Genomic DNA, 17659 nt, shown 5'->3' on the forward strand with positions numbered 1-17659 from the left:
TACCTTAAGGCACTATACAAACGTGAGGAATGTCAGGACTCTTTAAAGGTTTATTACTCTAGTAATTTTCAACCTTTTCCATTGCATGGCACACAGAAACTACTACAATTCTGCGGCACTGACACACACACAAAAAGGCATACTTTTGAGTCATTCACACTGGACGGCTATTGTGTTGCCTGTTGTTTTTTTATTTGACAATCAAAGGGTGAAAAGAAAGGTCAGTGCCCCTGACTAAAAAGCTGGGTATTGCAGGTTTTAAAAATTCTTGTGGTACACCTGTGTGTCTCTTTATTAGCCATTTTCAAGTAATTGAATTCCCTGGGAGAAGCCACGAAGCAGCAGACATCAGTAGGTAGGAGGCTGAATTAGAAGGCTCTACAGCTGTATTTGGAAGCCCAGAGAGGACACAAACAGGACTTTCTGGACAGAGCAGATCAGCCAGATAGAAAAAAATCCCAGGGGTCAGTGTACTACCTGTCTGCCAAATTGGCCCTAGCACCCATTTTTGTCCAGCCTAAAAGCTAAGAAAGGTTTTTTGCATAGAAAATGAAAAAAATATATATTTTATGACTGGCTAAAATGATATGAAACTAAAATTTCAGTGTCAAAAAGTTGGTCGGACACAGCCACCACGCCCATTTTTTACATGTGGTCCTGGGTTGCTTTGGTGCTATCATAGCAGAGGTGAGGAGATGCAGCACAGGTCCTGTGGCCTACAAAGTCGAAAATATTTACTCACTGGTCCTCTAGAGAAAATCGTTGTGCACTCCTCTACTAGAGCTAAAAAAGAGCCTTCCAATGTGATGAATCAATAGTGGGGTGTGTGTGTGTGAATGAAGAGAGAACTCTGGTGCCAAGGGCAGATAAACTTACCCCCCTGTCAAGGGCAGGGCCTTTGCCACCTTGCCTTTTAGCCAAGGGGTCCCAGAAACACAGTTTGCTCTTTGTTAGGAGTAGCTCCACACTCTCCCCAGTTTCTTTCCTCCACTCAAAAGTTCTGTGGAGCTGTGTCATCAAGAGATTCACTCAAGGCTCAGAGGGTACAACACACGTATTCTAACCCCACAGGGGACCTTCCTGAGATGGAACCCATCCCTCCTATAACCACAGAGGTTCTTTCCCAGGCCACTCATAGTTCTCTGGCGCTCCCTGAGAAAATGCTGTTCTGTCCACTGCACTTCCCCTTCAGCTGATTGGTTCCCTAAAATCTGGTGGCCATGGCTCATGCATACTTTATTTGGACTAGTCTTGTACGTTCCTCTCTCAAAGCCTTTCTACCTTCAGACCTCAGCCCTGAAACACCCTCCTCTAGAGTTGTATCCAAGTTTCCTGGGTCAGGCAGCGCAAAGGCACATCATGATGTGTGCTGGCTAGTTTAAGGTTAAACACAAAACCACTCATGTTGACAAACTTAGACTAGGTACTTTCCTGAGGCTTTCTACTTCCTGTAAAGGTGCCTCTCGCCCTTTAAAGCTGATACCTCCTCATCACCTGTGACAAATAAGCCCCCTCTTCACTACCCCCCTCACCCACTCCCCCAACTAATTCCCAGCACTAGAGATGGTGGGATTGAGGCATGTTCCTAGGAGAGAGGGCGGGAATCTCCACCCTCACCACACAGAGTCCCAAACTACAACTCTAGTCTGGCATGATCCTCCTGGTCCAAGAGATGGTAGGTCTCCCTGGCTCATTTACTCGAGTGGGGGAGGTTGTTAAATTAAAATGAAGTTCTCTATTTGTAAAACTGGGGAGAAGAGGAAAGCAAGAAATGAAAGAGGATCTGGTTGGAGAGAATCTGAAGGGTTGCTTCTCCTTGTGTTTGGTTCTCTCCCTGCCCTCCCACTACTCTCAAGGTCTACCTAGATGCTCCAACCATAGTTCTCAAGCACCTGAGAGAGGTGACCTGCAGCTGAGACACTCGTTGCCTAGGCCAGCAACCGAGTTCCTGTGCTCTGCTGCCCTCCTAGTCCCCAGAGAGGTTGAATCTGGACTATGGAGGCGACAGGGACGAAAAGCAGCCTCCACAGGTCCAGCCTCGCAGCTGTGTGCGCACCTGATTGCAGGGTGGCTGTGAGCACTGGCTTGCAGGGAGGCCCAAGGGGTTGGGGAAGTCTAGGAGCTAAATATAGTCTGAAGGCCACAGCTCAACTGGGTGGGTAATTACCCTGGGGAAGCTGGGAGGGGGCGGGGAGAATACTGACCCAGCTGAACTAAGACCTCACAAGTTCACCCCTACGCACACTGACATAGAACCACAGTCCTCTTGCAAACCCTCAGCAGTGAGGAGTCCTCAGCCTTTGCTGGCCTTCTCCACGCTTCATCTCTCTTGTGCATATCAAGGTTGTTCCTGTCACCACCCCACCTCACCTTAGTTCTCAGGGGTGCACTTCCTCTGAGTCCTTCCCTAAATTCCCCTCAGTACACTAGACCTCAGGCCCCTCCACACCTTCCTGGCTTTGGTTGTAGCTTCCTCTCTCCCAAGTCCCTCCAGAGGGCTTCAGAGGTCAACAATGAGGTATCTGGCCTGGCTGGTGCTGCTCAGTGGTTGAGCTTTGATGCATGAACCAAGAGGTTACAGGTTCAATTCCCGGTAAGGGCACAAGCCCAGGTTGTGGGCTCAATCCCCAATAGAGGGCGTGCAAGAGGCAGCCCATGTTTCCCTTTTATCAGTGTTTCTCTCTCTATCCCCCTCCCTTTCTCTCTATAAAGTCAATAACAACATATTTTTAAAAGGTACCTGGCCACACTACTCCCCTCTATGGAGCCTGGAAAAGGGGTTGCTTGGGGCCAGGCTCCCCTTCCTGAAAACTTGCACACTGACCTATACTGACCTCAGTCACCAGAGGAAAGAATCCTTAGGGCCTGACCGGTTTGGCTCAGTGGCTAGAGCGTCGGCCTGCGGACTGAAGGGTCTTGGGTTCGATTCCGACCAAGGGCACGTGCCTTGGTTGCGGACACATCCCCAGTCAGGGGTATGCAAGAGGCAGCTGATCGATGTTTCGCTCTCATCGATGTTTCTAGCTTTCTATCCCTCTCCCTTCCTCTCTGTAAAAAATCAATAAAATATATATTTTTCAAAAAAAAAAGAATCCTTAGGGACCTCAAAGAACCTTAGCTTTAAAATTCGGGGGAAGGGGTGACCCCAGAGGAAAGCCCACTCCTGAGAAGTCAGGGACTGGAGACCAAGAGGAAGCTGCTCAAAGGAGGTACTGAAGCAGGGGGAGCCTTGCAGGGGATGTGGCTGCTTTCCCCAACCTGTGATTGGCTCTCTCGCTCAGGCCAAACCTGCCCAGCAACAGCCTTGAGAGGCCCTACCAGGGAGGGGGAACTTAAGGGAAGTCAGCTGAGCCGGGGCCACCGCCCAGCCGGCTTCCAGGAATCGATGGGAGGGCCCGAAGCGACTCACCACCACTCCTCCCTAATCTAAGGGCTCAACCTTCAGTATCTGCTGGGCGGGCCAGGCCTCGCTCCCCTGGCCCCGCGGACCTTGGGTCCCCTTGCAGGTTCGCCAGAGGAACAAGTCTCTCTAGTGTCCTGCTCAGCCTGAGCAGAGCCTTCCCGGCTGGGGTTCCCTCGGACCCCCTTCCCTCACTCACGCCTTGTCCAGGGCTCACGTCGGTTTTATTTTCCTTCCCCTCCATGCCCTTCCTTCCTCACCCACTCTCACGGTATAGTCCGAAGTCTTCCTGCCCAGCCACTCCCGCCCAGGGAGAGCCCAAGGCAGCCGTGTGATGCTGGCGTCTGGGTGTTGCTCAGGGACAGGAGTCGCCGAGTTCAGCGGTCTCTGCGGGCCTTTATTCATGGCCTTCCTCGGGCAGACGGTGGAGGTGCAGAGGGGGGTGGGTGGGCGGGGAGGGATGCTTCCAGAAGTGGAGACCTGGACTTGGCCCTCAGGTCGGTTGGGGTCAGGGAAAAGGCTGCGGGCTCTCACCCCACCTCCAGCAAAGCTATTTACCTTGAGAGATTAAACGCGAGGGGGAGGCAGGAGGGCGGCGACTGGGGTGAGACATCTCTGAAGAATGTGTCTTTGGCAGGACATCCAGTTCTGCCTAGAGCCAGGCCAGGCTCCACCTCCAGCCATTTCTGCTGAGGGAAGGGGGAGGGGGCCCTCGGAAGTCACTTCCTCCCCCCTCGCTCTCCATACACACCCGGTGAAAAGCAATAAACCAACGGCTTCATAGGGAAATGGGTAACAGCAGAAAGGATGGGGGAGGCCGGAAGACAGGGCCAAAGAGAGAGAACAGGAAAAAGAGGACCCTTGAAAAGGGGGCTGCCATTTCAGCTCAGCCCCAAGTTGAAAGTAGGGCTATTAGATGCCAAGAGACTTTACAGAAAGACCCAGCCGACCAGGAAACTCACCCCAGACCCGCCGGCTTTTCCTCCGCGGGACCCAAGCTCCCAACTCCACACTAAACTGGGAGAAGTGATGACCTCTAGTGGCCGATGACCAATCTGCAGGGGCTGTGGCTGGCCAGGATCCTGGCCCTGGGACCCAGGCTTCTGCTCTCGGGTGATGGGGGCTCACCCATGAGCCTTTCTGGGCCCAGATTCTCTCCACCTGGGCTCCTCCCGCCCCACACACGGCCGAGTGCTGTTTCCTCTTCTCACCCTTCATTCTGACCGGACACTGCTTGTGTAGGGGGCTCGTATGGCTGGGTTTCCATGAAGACATTAAAGAGCCTGTTTCTCATTTATCATATAATCTTCTTTAATAAAAAATAAATTAGTTCTGGGGTGGGGGCCATTTCAGGAGGTGGGAAGCAGGAGCAGGGGTTAGGTGGCCTTACTCTAACCTTTCTCTTTCCATCCTCTGCCCAGCTGGTCCCGGTTCTGGGAAGTGAGTCACTTTTCCTGGGGTAAGACAAGCTTGGCAGTGGCTGACCCGCACCCCTAGCTAATTAATTATGAGGGGTGCGATAGAGAGACCAGGTAAGGGGGAGGGGTCTGAGGACAAAAGGGTGGTTTAGAAGAGGGAAGCCTGACCATGAAAACTGAGGTTTAGGGCACAAAGTTGGAACTGCTGGGGGGCGGGCAGTGACTAAGCAGCTCAGATTACTAAGGAGCTGCAAACTTGCTTTCCCCTCAGCCTAGAAAAGTCTCAGGGAAACCGCCATCACCCCCTCCCCCTTCCTTCACAGTCTAACTTCTTTGTGAGAAGTGACACACACTTTTGAGTGTACACACGCCCATGCAGGTCCAGATACACATTTGGGGACATACATGCACACACACCATCACACCACCACACTGTCAGTCATCCTGCCTCCTTCAACCACCCTGGGGGACATCCCTGGTGAGACTAGGACAGACTGGAGAGCCAGAGGGTGCAAAGCGAGCTGATTGATGGGTGACCGACGGTGGCATGAGAAACCTTGAGGAGAGGTTCTCCTGGACCCATTTCAGGCGGGCTCCGGGGGAGACCGCTCCAGGGCATGGGCACAAGAGCGGCAACAGGTGGCTGTGTAGTAGGGATAGACGCAGAGCCGGGCCTGGACCACCAGGGGGCAGTGTGGAGAGCTGTCCTTGCATTGGTCATCTGGGGAAAGAGGAGGACAGTGGGCACAAGATAGCCGTTGCCAAGACCCATCCCTCTGGACCAGCCCTCTCCGCTGGTCCTTTCTCCGTGTAGGTGGCCCACCCACACCTCAGCCAGCTCCATTCTCCTGGGAGTTGGGAGACGGGCATTTACCAGGGCGCTGGCCGCAGGGCTGGCTGTTACAGGGCCGTTTCCGGGAGGGCCGCAGATGGACAGGGCAGCGGGTGCTGAGTGTCTGGTTGGCAGCCAGGCACTGGACCTCCCTGGTCTGCACACCACCCTGGCAGGAGCGAGAACACTGGGGAGACCCCAGCTACCAAATCAAACCTTGTCTGTGCCCCAGGCTCCTCCTGAACCCCAGGCCACCGCCTCCTCTGAAAGGAAGGTGTGAGGGAGACTGTCCTGGGACATTACGACATCCCACATGGAGAGGGCCCACCTGTCTTTCAGGGGAACAGGAAGTAGGACAATGTGAGGCTGCAGCTGGCCTCGTCCTGGCACAGATGCCGGGTTTAGTGAGCGGAGCCTCCCCTTCCCACACTGAGCAGGGCTCGGGAGCCAGGCACTCACCGGACTCCAGGGGGTAGAAAACCATCGGTCCTGGCAGTCCTGCCCCTGACAGGGCTGCAGGGCAGGGGGCCTGGGCAGGTGGGAACAGTTGCTGGGAGAAGTCACGTTGAACTCAGTCCCCAGTTTGGACACACAGATGACATCTCTACGCTGTGTGCCTGAGCCACAATCTGAGGAGCACTGGTGGAGAGGGAGCACTGGGTGTACAAGGGGAAGGGAGAGCAGGGAGTCCACTGACAGGCACCCCCTCCCAGGCTTCCAGCTCACCTCCGCCCAGGGCCCCGTGTACCAGCACCATATCATCTCACAGGGGCCCAAGCTGCAGGCACGCATGTCAGGGGGGCGGCTTCCTGGGGCACAGCTCTGCTCACTGGTTCCCACTCCTGCGTCCTCCTGGCCTGCCCCACGGGTCTCCCCACTCCCGAGGCAGACCACAGAGCGCCGCTGGATTCCCGTCCCACACTCGGCCGAGCACTGTGAGCAGCAGAGCAGAGGGGGCTGGGTGAGGGGCGATGCGTGTGATGAAGAGGGGAAGAGGCAGGGGCTGAGAGGGTCCATGTGCCGGGATCCAGATCCTGGGAGTTAGGGAATGTCCCGAGGGTACCAGCCAGATAAGGGGAACCTTTGCTGGAAGTTTTGTTCATAGTGGAAATTTTTCTCACTTATCTCCCTGTTCCCAGCATCAGCAGTGCCTAGCACAGGGGTCCTCAAACTTTTTGAACAGGGGGCCAGTTCACTGTCCCTCAGACCGTTGGAGGGCCGGACTATAGTTTAAAAAAAAAACAAAACTATGAACAAATTCCTATATACACTGCACATATCTTATTTTGAAGTAATAAAACAAAACGGGAACAAATACAATATTTGTATTTGCATGTGGCCCGCGGGCCGTAGTTTGAGGACCCCTGAGTAGGTGCTTGCTCAGTAAATGTTTATTATACACACACACACACATACATATATATACATATATATAAATTGATTTCAGAGAGGAAGGAAGAGGGAGAGATAGAAACATCAATGATGATAATCATTGAACAGCTGCCTCCTGCACACCCCCTACTGGGACTGAGCCCCCAACCCAGGCATGTGCCCTGACTGGGAATTGAACCATGACCTTCTGGTTCACAGGTCAATGCTCAAACACTGAGCCACAGTAAATGCTCACTGAACTGTTTGGGAAAGTCTCTAAGTGGCTGTGCTGGGTGTGGGGCCCACCTTGGAGCTCCAGTCGCTGTGGAACCAGGCCATGGTACAGGGCCCCATGTCACAGGCCTCTTTGCTGGGGGGCCGCGGGGGTCCTGAGATGCACTCCCGTTCGCTCACTTCATCACCGTTGTTTCCGACACAGCGAACCTGCCGGCTCCTCTGGCCGCGCCCACAGCGCACAGAACACTGCGGGCATGAGGGGATCCAAGGAGCCGGGCCTGGCTTCCTCACCAGCCGCCAGCTCTGTGGCTTTTTTTTTTTTAATTATACTCTTTATTGTTGAAAGTATTACATATGTAGCTCTGTGGCTTTTGAACAAGGATCTGCCTTTGATTCCTGGCTCAACTGGTACATGGCTTTGTGGGGTGGGCATGGGCCTCTGGGCCCAATCCCAGATTCAGCCTCTTATCTGACTAATAGATTGGGGTTCCATAAGAGATCTTGTTTGTAAAACATATCTGATTAAAAACAAGTTGGAAAACCACTGCTCTAGCTCACTGGTGCCCACTCCCTTAGAATCCTCCCCCTCGGAAAGCCTGCTTGTCTGGTCCCACTCACCTGGCTCCAGGGGGAACGGACCTCCCAGTGGCCACAGAGGCGCAGCTGGCAGGGTTGGGTGATGTTGGGCCGGGGGAGGTGTCCACAGCGCTCAGGGGGCACTGAGGAGCCACCCCCCCCAAACTCCTGCCGGCAGCGTAGCTGGCGGTGCTGGGTGCCGGGGCCACAGGAGCGGCTGCAGGACGTCCACTCGCCGGCCTCCCAGCTGTGGTTGTGCGCAGGGCGGGGAAGAGACAGAGCCACAGGTGGCAAAAGAGAAGATGTGTGGGGCTGCCATGTGGGGGGCGGTGGGGACCCTCCAAGGAGAGGGGCACGTTTAGCATCGGAGTCGGGGTTCTCCTGTGGGGCTCGGGCTGCCGGGTTTCCTTCTGCCTATGGACGGCCAGCCTTGCTAATCGGACACTGTGGCCAGGAGATTCATTTGCCCGCAGAGTCCGGGTGAGGCCTGGGCAGCGAGGATGTGTTTGCCTGGAGCAACTGTTGTGTCCCCGGGACTGTGCCCCTCCCTGTGGGCCATACTCACTATGGGGGGCACGGGGGGCCATGGCAGGGCTCCAGAGAGACTGGGGGTCTGGTGCCCACAGCACAGCTGCGCTCATCCAGTTCCTCTCCCGACTCACGAGAAATGCAGAGGAAGATGGGGCTCCAAACGCCTGGAGGGGTGAGAGGGAAGCCAGGGGGTGGGACGGCTCCCGTGTCAGTGGGGTCCCGGGTTGGGCACAGAGTCGGCGAGGTGTGGCCCCACGATCTAGGGCAGTGATGGCGAACCTATGACACGCGTGTCAGAGGTGACACGCGAACTCATTTTTTTGGTTGATTTTTCTTTGTTAAATGGCATTTAAATATATAAAATAAATATCAAAAATATGTCTTTGTTTTACTATGGTTGCAAATATCAAAAAATTTCTATAAGTGACACGGCACCAGAGGTAAGTTAGGGTTTTTCAAAATGCTGACAGGCCGAGCTCAAAAGGTTCGCCATCACTGATCTAGGGTCTGCAACCAGGAGTGTCACGTTGGGGACTTGGGCTGAGGGTGCCAGGAACACAGGCTGGTGTGTGAGTCTCACCTTTCCCACAGGATGCTGAGCACTCGGAGTGTCCCACTCGTTTCCAGAATCCGGTGGGAGACCCCAGAGGTGTTCTGGGGTGGGGTGGGGCAGGCACCTGGGGGATCCGCACCTGGCGCTGGAGGGTGCCGGGGGTCCGGGTGGGGCGGGGCGCTGGCGCAGGTGGGGGCTCCATCCTGAAAATCTCTGCGCAGGGAGAGTCGAGGAGGCAGATCAGATGCCCCCACGGCCGTGCAGCTTCCCTTCCGCCCTCCCCTCCTCCTAGGTCTCGGGACCAGCCTCTCACCAGGCTGCAGCTGGGGGACGTGAGGCTCTGCAGCAGGGCTCTCGGGGCTCGGAGGAGGTGAGGAGATGACATACTGATAAGAAACACCCGGGTTTTCCTCCTGAAAGATCATCTGGGGAGAGAAAGAGAAGATAAATGAATGTTTGGGGTGGCAAGGGTCCCCTACCACTCGCCTTCCCCCCATCTTCGCCCCCAGAGGGAGCGGCCCCCTCCCCGGCAGTCCTGCTCCCCCAGGCCCGAGCTCACGTAGACGTCCACGGGCTGGGTGGTGGGGCCGTCGGCGGACAGGCTCTCCCCGGCGCCCTCCTCCCGAGGAGGCCGGTTGTACTGGAAGACAGTCCCACCGGCCGCGTAGGACCCCGGGGGATCCACAGCCCAGTTTCCATTGATGATGGACCGGCCCCCAGGGCCTCGAAGTGCTGGAGGGGGCGGTCAGGACCGGGAGGTGAGTCAGCTGTCCTGCTGTCCCACCACTTCCTAACCATTCAGAGCCCTGCTCCCCCCTGCTCTCCTGGCCTCCTCCTTCCTCCCCCTGGGGCTTGCTAGGCTGCACAGGGGTGTGGAGGGCAGAACCAAGAGACCGGGGAGCCCCGAGAGCTCACCCAGGTAGTTGGAGCTGGGTCGGAGCTGGGCGATCTGGAGCCGGGAGGCTCCGGCCGGAATCCGCAGGATCTTCTGATAACCCAGAGGGCCCCCGCGGTCAGTGAGGTTCCCCGAGACGAGGTGGCAGGTGGAATCGTCACCCCCACAGACTCCACAGCCATCTGGACGCCGGCCAGAGCCGAGGATCCCGTCACAGCCCGGGCTCTGGAGGAGAGTGGAGTGAGGCAGCGGCCACCGGAAGCCAGACACCACCTCACACCTCAGCCTGGGCCTCCCGGGACCATTCCGCCCTCCATGCCCCTTGGTCTTTGCACCACAACTGAGAATGTGTTTCTCTCTCAGCCCCGCCAGCCTCGGGGAAGCCCGGATGCGCCTGAGGGGAGCCTCCCGGCCGTCCACCTCCTGGCTCTGCTCGCCCGGCCTGGCAGGTGAGAGCTATCCTCCTCCACCCTCTGGTGTGTTGTAATGATAAACGAGGAGACTGTGTGCCATGCGCCCCGTCCTTCCTCACCAAACAGCGCCCGGCCACACACATGTCGAGGGCTCCTGGCTGACACAGGGTCCCGTCCTGGACCTTCTCAGTGTGACGGACATAGAAGCGGAAGCCCCGGGGACGACAGTTCAGTTCACAGCGTTGGGATCCCTGGACTGAGAGCCGGGGTGGGAGGGAAGGTGGTTAGCTGGCCTCCCTGGGGGGAGTTGACGGGGAAAGGCCCCCGGGTCCTGACGGAAGCTTGGCTTGTATTAGCTACTGGACATCTGGGGGTGGCCTGGGTCACCGTGGGCGAAGGGAACAACGACCGTTCTGTGCTCGGAAAAGTTCGTTGGAGGGTCACTTACAAGTTGGGTCGGGTCGATTTAGGTCACCGAGAGAGACCAGGGTTGCGAAAGAGGAGATACTTGAAACGCTCGACTGTGTGGGTTCAGGGCGCAGGAGGGGCTATCTTGGTATCAAGCTGACAGGCCCCAAATCAAGCGGATGGTGACTTGGGAGCTAGTGATATAACCCCACCCAGGACCCGGGCACACGCCCACCCTGCTGTCACTCCTGGACAGGATCTCGCCCCCTCTGTCTGCTTCACCTCCAGGGACGCCTTCTCCCAGAGGGAGCCAGGCAAAGGGCACCTCTAGACACATCCTCTCCCAGCCTGACCCCTCTACCGACCACCCCTTAACCTGACCCCCGTCTGAGACACTCCCCCTTTCCTGCCCGAGCTGTCCCTTCACCCCAGCCCTGGGAAACAGAAAGAAAACAGGACGCAGTAGAAACATGAGGGCCCACAGAGGAGAAAACGGGGGGTGAGGTGCCACTTGCCCGGTCACCCCCCCAGTCTTAAGCCCCCTGCGGGCGGCCCCCCCTCCCTGTCCAGGGATGGGCTGGAAACCTCACCTTCCGTGAAGGGCTCCCACTGGTACAGCTGGCCCATGAACTCCTGGGAGTCAAAGGCTGCACACTGCAGGGCCCGGGGGTCTGGATGCTCAGGGGGGCAGGGCTGAGGTGGGGGGATACAGAGGAGTCAACGCTGGGGAGGAAAACGGGGGTGTGGGTCAGGGCTGGGTTTGGGGAGTAGGGAGGTCAGGTCTACGGAGGGGCTCCAAGGCCCTTACCCTGAGGAGGTCAAATGGAAGGCCCCTCTCCCTCAGGTCCAGATCTGACAGGCTGAGGACCCAGAGGCAGGGTCAGGGAAGCAGTAGTGGAGGGGGGTGTGGGTCCGAGGAAGAACTCACCGCGTGGCTGCAGGCTCTCAGCTGCTCACTCTCCCCAGAACATCTTGGGACGGGGCTACTGGGAGCAAAGAGGCTCCACTGGGAGCTGGCGTGGGGGCCGGGCCTTAGCAGAGGCAACCAGCCGTCGGGGTATCCAGGGGCAGACTCTGCGGGGGACCTGGGGCGATTCCCCCCAGATCGCCAGTGCTCCCGGCTCTGCTGGCCTCGGCCCCGGCCCCAGCCCCGAGGGACAGAAAGGAAAGGATTTGGGTGTCTTTCTGCCACCTGGGGACTGGCCCAACCCTGGGAACTTGGCATTCTTGGCTGAGGGGACACATGGAAGGAGACACTTTCTCCTGGGGAGGGGATAAACGAGGGGGGCTCTTTGCCAGAGGCCTGAGCCCTGGGAGGGGGCCTGGTTCTCGAAGGCACCTCTGTCCGAGCAGCCTCAGGGCCTGGGGGTTCTGCAGGGGGGGACAGGGTGTGAGCAGCTGGTTGCACAGGAGGGAAGTGAGTTTGAGGGGTGTGGTTTGCAGAGGATGGCTCTGCTCCTGGAGTCAGGAAGGGAAGCAGCTCTGAGGCCTGGGAGAGCTCGGATCTGCGTGGTCTCTGGCGGTCCCGGCGGTTCCGATGGAGTGGCAAAGCAAAGGGCACTCTCCCGTAACCAAACATTCCTGGCTTGATGGGGTCTCGAACCCGGGACCTGAGAAGGTGTTGCAGACACAGGGTCACGGCTCTGGTCGTCTGTTACCCGGCCTCCCCTGCCCCCTCTACTTCCTGGCACCAGAGATAAGCACCCACTCCAGCCCTCTGTCCTCCTGCCCATTCCTTTATTCCAAGCCCCAGGCCTTGCCTAAGGCCCACCCCTTCCCTCAAAGCCCCTCCCCTCACCTCCTGGCTCCAGGAGTCTCCTGGGCCTCCTCTCTCCCTAACTGAGAAGCAGGACCTCGCAGTGGGCCACCTCTTCCCTGAGGCTGTGGCCTGTACAGGGGGAGAGTTTCTTGGGGAGCTTGGGGTCTGGGGCCCTGACTTTGGGAGAGCAAGATTCCTGGATGTCTTGGGGGCCGGGACGGGAAGGGTGGGCCCTGGTGGAGTTGAGCTGCAGGGAGCTGACAAGTCCGGCTCCTGTGCTGCACCCCCACCCCGCATGGCTGGGAGCAAGGGGCCCACTGGTCCCAAGGACCCCAGACGCCCTCAGGGCCCTGGCCATCCTCAGGGGGGCTGTGAAGAGCGTGTCCAGACAACACCTATGTAGACAAAAAGGTCAAACAAAATTAGGATGATTTTAGAGGGAACCATACAGAGAGGCTCTAGTCCAGTGATGGCGAACCTATGACACGCGTCAGAGGTGACACGCAAACTCATTTCTTTGGTTGATTTTTCTTTGTTAAATGGCATTTGAATATATAAAATAAATATCAAAAATATAAGTCTTTGTTTTACTATGGTTGCAAATATCAAAAAATTTCTATATGTGACACAGCACCAGAGTTAAGTTAGGGTTTTTCAAAATGCTGACAGGCCGAGCTCAAAAGGTTCGCCATCACTGCTCTAGTTCAATGCTCAAGGCTCAGGGAGGCTGCTACCAGCCCAAAGCTACATTCAGTAGCAGAGGTGTGATGTGGCAAGGAGCTAGGGAGTTGGGGAGGCGGGGGGTGGAAGGGGCCGTGGTTCAGCAGGGGCTTTGGAAAAGGGAGGCATGACCTGGAGAAGTGGGTGGGAGGTCAGGGGAGATGCAGGGATCACAGCCTCTGGTCCCTGGCTCACCTCCTGGTCCAGGCAGAGCTGAGGGAGGGACAGAAGCAGCACCAGACCAAACGGGGGCCTACAAGCCAAAGGCGGAGTGGGGACATCAGTTGGTCTTGCGACACTGCCCCTCACCCCCCGCAGGCTCCCCACATCCTGATGCAGCTTCTCAGAAAGCAGAAGTTACTCATCACTTCATCTCCCCCCCCTACCCCCCCCCCCCGCCCCTCCCAGTCCTCTCCTTTCCCTCCCTTCCAGGGGCCCAGCCATCCTCCACCCGGGGAACCCACCCTTCTTACCTGACTGCCCACTTCTCCATCACTCCTCCTCGATGGGGCGAAGGAGGAGGGGACGGAAGTAAACACACTATTCAGTCATCTGGGCGCGGAGGGGCTGCTCGCTGCAGGGACAGAAGCCTGGTGGTTACTCCAGAAAGCTTGGGGTTGAGAGGGATGACTCCGCAGAAGGTCATCTCGAAGTGAGGATGTGGGAGGGGGGAGACTGGCCCATCCCTTTATGATCCTAAGGGTGAGCGTGAGACGGCATGCGCCCTTGTCCAGCTGCTGAGGCCAGAGGGTGGAGGGCTCAGACTCAGCCTCCTCCCCCAGCCCCATAGGAACTCCTCAGCTCCTCCCTCGTCCCAGCTAGGAACTGTTCCTGGGCCGGCTCAGGCCCATGCGTCTTTCTGAGGATGGTCTTCCCTTGCCCCCCACTCCTGCTCTCCTGGAGGGAGGCTCGGGGAGGACAGGCCAGGCGCCCCCTTGAGGAGCTGACAAGAAACCCGTGGGCTTTCTGTTTCCGACCTGCCTCCCAGTCTCTTCCCTTCTTAGCTAAGCTGCTTCTGAAACTGAGGCACAGGTCTGCCTGCCTTGAACGAAGTGGGATCAACTAAGTGGGCTGATGGCTTAATCTCTAGAGAAGCAGGTGATGCTCAAGGCTCAGGGAGGCTGCTACCAGCCCAAAGCTACATTCAGTAGCATTTAACCTCCCTTTAGGGGCCAGCGTCCAGCACTGGCTCAACGAGAGCTTATTTCAGGGGTGACAGTGATGGACGGGATGGGGGGGGGGGGACCTGGGAAGGAGAGATGCAGCCATAGCTGCCGCGCTCCCCAGCCACAGGCCTGCCATTGCGAAGAGCCCAGGCGTCCGTCCCGAAGTCTAGTTGGTCAATCAGGAAAGTGGCGCTTGGAGCTCTCCCCGGACTCAAAGCCTGACATTCCTATGGCTCCCCCATGGCCCTCCAGCCCCTTCCTGTTCAGTACCAGCCCTCCCCACCCTCACTCTTCATCCCACTCTTAGTTATGCTTTCCAGGAAAAAAAAAAATGTTTCTGTTGGATCTGAAAGGCACCCGGGAAAGGAGTCCAAGGAGCCAGTGCCGAGGTGGGCCAGCTCAGGGGCCGGGAAATGACAGCGGGAAGGGCAGGAATGTGCTTGGGGATAGCAACCGTCAGCCCACTCCCTCCCCGAGACCCCAGGACTTGGGAATCTGAGGGCAGGATCACAGTGGTTGAGCCTGACCTGCAGGGTCACCCCAGCTGCTTGGGGTTGGGGAGGGGGTTGCTGTTGGCTGGGCTGACCACTGAGGTCAGTAACTCCACCCTGATGGAGGGGGCGGGAGGTAGTGGTTCCGGAGAAAGGCCAAAGTTCCACCCAAACCTTCCCCTCTGCCTGACGCAGTGACTTGAGGCTGAAGGAAGGAGAGCTGAGGGTGACGGTCACCGCCCGTCCCTTCTCTGCTTCGGGGTCCCCTTTCCTCTCCTCTCTGACTCTGCTTCCCTCTGCTCCCCCAGCTCTGTGTCTTGTCGTCTCTCCCGTGGATCTACCCAGCACACATAATCCTGTCCTGAGCTGGGTTTGGCTTTGGCAGTTCCCTGGAGAAGTGAGGGGTGGAGGGTGGGGGTGACGTGAGCTCCTGGGGCCCTCGCCAGGCCTGGCTCCCTCTCTGGAAAAGTCCCACCCCAGCCCCCCTGCACAGCTGGGCAGGGGGCCGACGGCCCCTCCGCTGCAGAAACAGGACACACATGTGCTTGTTACCCCTTCCACGTCCCGCATCTGGTGGGTCCCTCACTGCCCAGGGTGAGGGAAGGAGAGGTCAGAAGTGGTGCTCCGGTGCCAGGCTGGGCATCGGTCTGGATAAACCTGGGCTCCTCCTGGCCACACCTCCACACTGGCCAGTGAAGATCAAAGAGGAGAGAGACCTGGGCAGGGCGAACTGAGCCTTTTACCTCCAGAGGCACCCACCTCTGGGAAGGGCTGGGCAGCATGTTCAGGCTGGCAGGGAGCCCCTACCCTGGGTAGAACTCCTGGGTCCTCAGGGCGCCCTCCATTCCTGGGTCCTGGAGGACCGGCCCAACAGGTGTCTTCCTTCCAGTCATCAGGCTGTGCTGGATCTCGGGCACCCACCTGCATCCCTCCCAGCGCCCCTGTCCCCCAACTCTAGGAGGGACGGGGGCGGGGGGTGGGGGGGGGGCGCACACCATCCTCCAGGGGAGGGCGGGAGCCGCTGGCGCGTGCAGGACGTCCTAGCATGTTTTCCAGTTTGACTATGTGACTTAGCAGGAATCCTGGCCGGTTCTTCTCCAGGGCGACCCGGCAGAGTCCCGGGGTCAGAGCCCCCTCCCCAGGAATTCGACCTCCGGGACTGGAGGGTCCGGCGCGGCTCTGAGCGCTGGGGTCAGGGTCGCGGTGAGGACGCACCCGCGGGGCGCAGGGAGCGGGGGCGGCGCGGGCGCGCGGGGCGGGCGGCCTAACGGGACCGGGACGGAGGGCGCCGGGGCCGGGGATCCCGGGGAAGGTCAGTACCTGCTCTGCGCGGCCCCGGCGGCGCGTTAACCCCTCTGCGCCCGGGCGCTCCCTGGAGGCAGCCCGGCTCCGCGGCGGCCACGGCGGCCCCTGAGCCCCGCTCCGGGCTCTGCCGCCTCCGGCCGCGGCTCCGCCCCGCGCCACGCCCCCGCCCCGCCCGCCACGCGCCCGCCCGCGCCCCTCGGCGGCCCCGCGTGGGGCGGCCCACCCCCCCCCCGGTCGCCCAGGCCACCCACTCCGGGCAGCCGCCGCCGCCTCCAGGGGTCGAAACGCGGGCGGTCCCCGCCGGTGGGAGGCAGCCGTCGCCCCTGGCACTGCCCCCGGGGCCCTGCGACTTGGGACGGCAGGACCCGGTCCTCCGACGGCTCCGCGGGGACGCGGCGGGGGGAACGCGCGGCGGGAGGCAGGTCTGGGTTTGAATCCCGCTCCTGAGCCTGTGGTCTCGGATGAGCACTTCACTCTGCGCTGCAGTTCCCGCCTCTGTGAGGTGGGGCCGATCTGATGTATATGATGGACTTGGAAACGTGTCTGTATCCATTCGTATTCGGAACGATGTACCCCGAAGTCAGAATATGCAGCGACACATGAGATGATGGGGTGCAGGGTTGGGGAGGAAAAAAAACAGGTTTTCCCTTTTAAAACGTTATGTTTTTGAATTTTTAAACACAAGTGTTACCTGTGTTATGTTTAAAAATAAATAATATAAAATATTTGTTTAATATTTTATTTTAAATTATTATTTAAACATAAATAATATATATATATATAATGGCTGATATAGAATAGGTGATAAATGGTCACTGCTATCTATCTATCTATCTATCTATTTTTAGGGGAGAGAATGAACGCAGACCCCCTCTACCACAAATTATGCTGTCGAGTTTCCCACATTTGGGGAAATTGCAGGGGCCAGCACGTGCGGAGTGCAGTGGACAAGCCTCACTCTGGGAAAACCACTTTTGTGATCAATATATCTCCCCTGCTGGGTAAGTGTGGTCACTATTACTTAAACATGTTTATTTACCATTTACTCATGAGCCATTGTGTATTTTGGGTTTACTAAAAAAGTGTTTTCTTTTTAATTAATTTGAGAGAGATTTGTTATTCCACTATCTATGCTTTCATTGGTTGATTAAAATTTTTTAAAACATATTTTTATTGATTTCAGAGAGGAAGGGATAGGGAGAGAGAGATAGAAACATCAATGATGATGTTTTGGTCCTGTGTCCTAAAGAGCCTGGGAAGATAACAGGTTAATGTTCCCCTCCCAGGAAGGTGGTTTATCTAGGGACTGTTGGGGACAGTCTTAACCAAGAGGCATATTTATAGTCATGGACTTGGAGCAGGAAGCCCCTTTGCTCAGCCCTCAGAGTTCAAAGCAGATGATGAAACGCCCAGCCCAAGGGCCCAGGAAGGTATTTTAGGTCAGTGCGCCCCAGTCCCACCCCATCAGCACTCACTCATCCACAAGGAGGCCAGGGACGGGACAGGAAGGTGGGGCTGAAGACAGCAGAGTGGGAAGGGAGCCGGGGAGGATGGGAAAGGTCTGCCTTTGACATTTGTAACTGC

The 17659-nt window shown here is 57.5% G+C and overlaps 1 protein-coding gene and 1 non-coding gene across 6 annotated transcripts; both read right to left on the reverse strand.

Annotated features, from left to right (window-relative positions):
• Positions 1-4686: 4686 nt before the first annotated feature.
• Positions 4687-16178, reverse strand: ADAMTSL4 (ADAMTS like 4). 5 transcript variants are annotated; one of them, XM_070396064.1, is made up of 18 exons: positions 16091-16178; positions 13587-13687; positions 13309-13366; positions 12433-12788; positions 11563-12244; positions 11225-11327; positions 10346-10482; positions 9834-10038; positions 9478-9650; positions 9232-9343; positions 8946-9131; positions 8400-8529; positions 7877-8081; positions 7328-7504; positions 6377-6583; positions 6110-6289; positions 5693-5837; positions 5309-5539 (listed from the first exon to the last, which is right to left on the reverse strand). In XM_070396064.1, the coding sequence occupies exons 2-18, from the start codon at positions 13604-13606 to the stop codon at positions 5403-5405; spliced, it is 3213 nt and encodes a 1070-aa protein (XP_070252165.1). In that variant the 5' UTR covers positions 13607-13687; positions 16091-16178; the 3' UTR covers positions 5309-5402. The 5 variants fall into 5 exon arrangements, with proteins under 5 accessions (XP_070252164.1, XP_070252165.1, XP_070252163.1 ...); XM_070396062.1 differs by having other exon boundaries at positions 13246-13366; XM_070396063.1 differs by lacking the exon at positions 5693-5837 and having other exon boundaries at positions 4687-5539; positions 13246-13366.
• A 742-nt stretch (positions 16179-16920) lies between these two features.
• Positions 16921-17084, reverse strand: LOC138996533 (U1 spliceosomal RNA). The gene has a single exon (XR_011468811.1). It is a non-coding gene; the product is annotated as a U1 spliceosomal RNA (small nuclear RNA).
• Positions 17085-17659: the final 575 nt, after the last annotated feature.

The sequence above is a fragment of the Myotis yumanensis genome, unplaced genomic scaffold (assembly GCF_028538775.1).
Source record: "Myotis yumanensis isolate MYYU_CA2020_CCGP unplaced genomic scaffold, mMyoYum1.0.hap1 SCAF_17, whole genome shotgun sequence".
In the NCBI taxonomy this organism is placed as follows: domain Eukaryota; kingdom Metazoa; phylum Chordata; class Mammalia; order Chiroptera; family Vespertilionidae; genus Myotis; species Myotis yumanensis.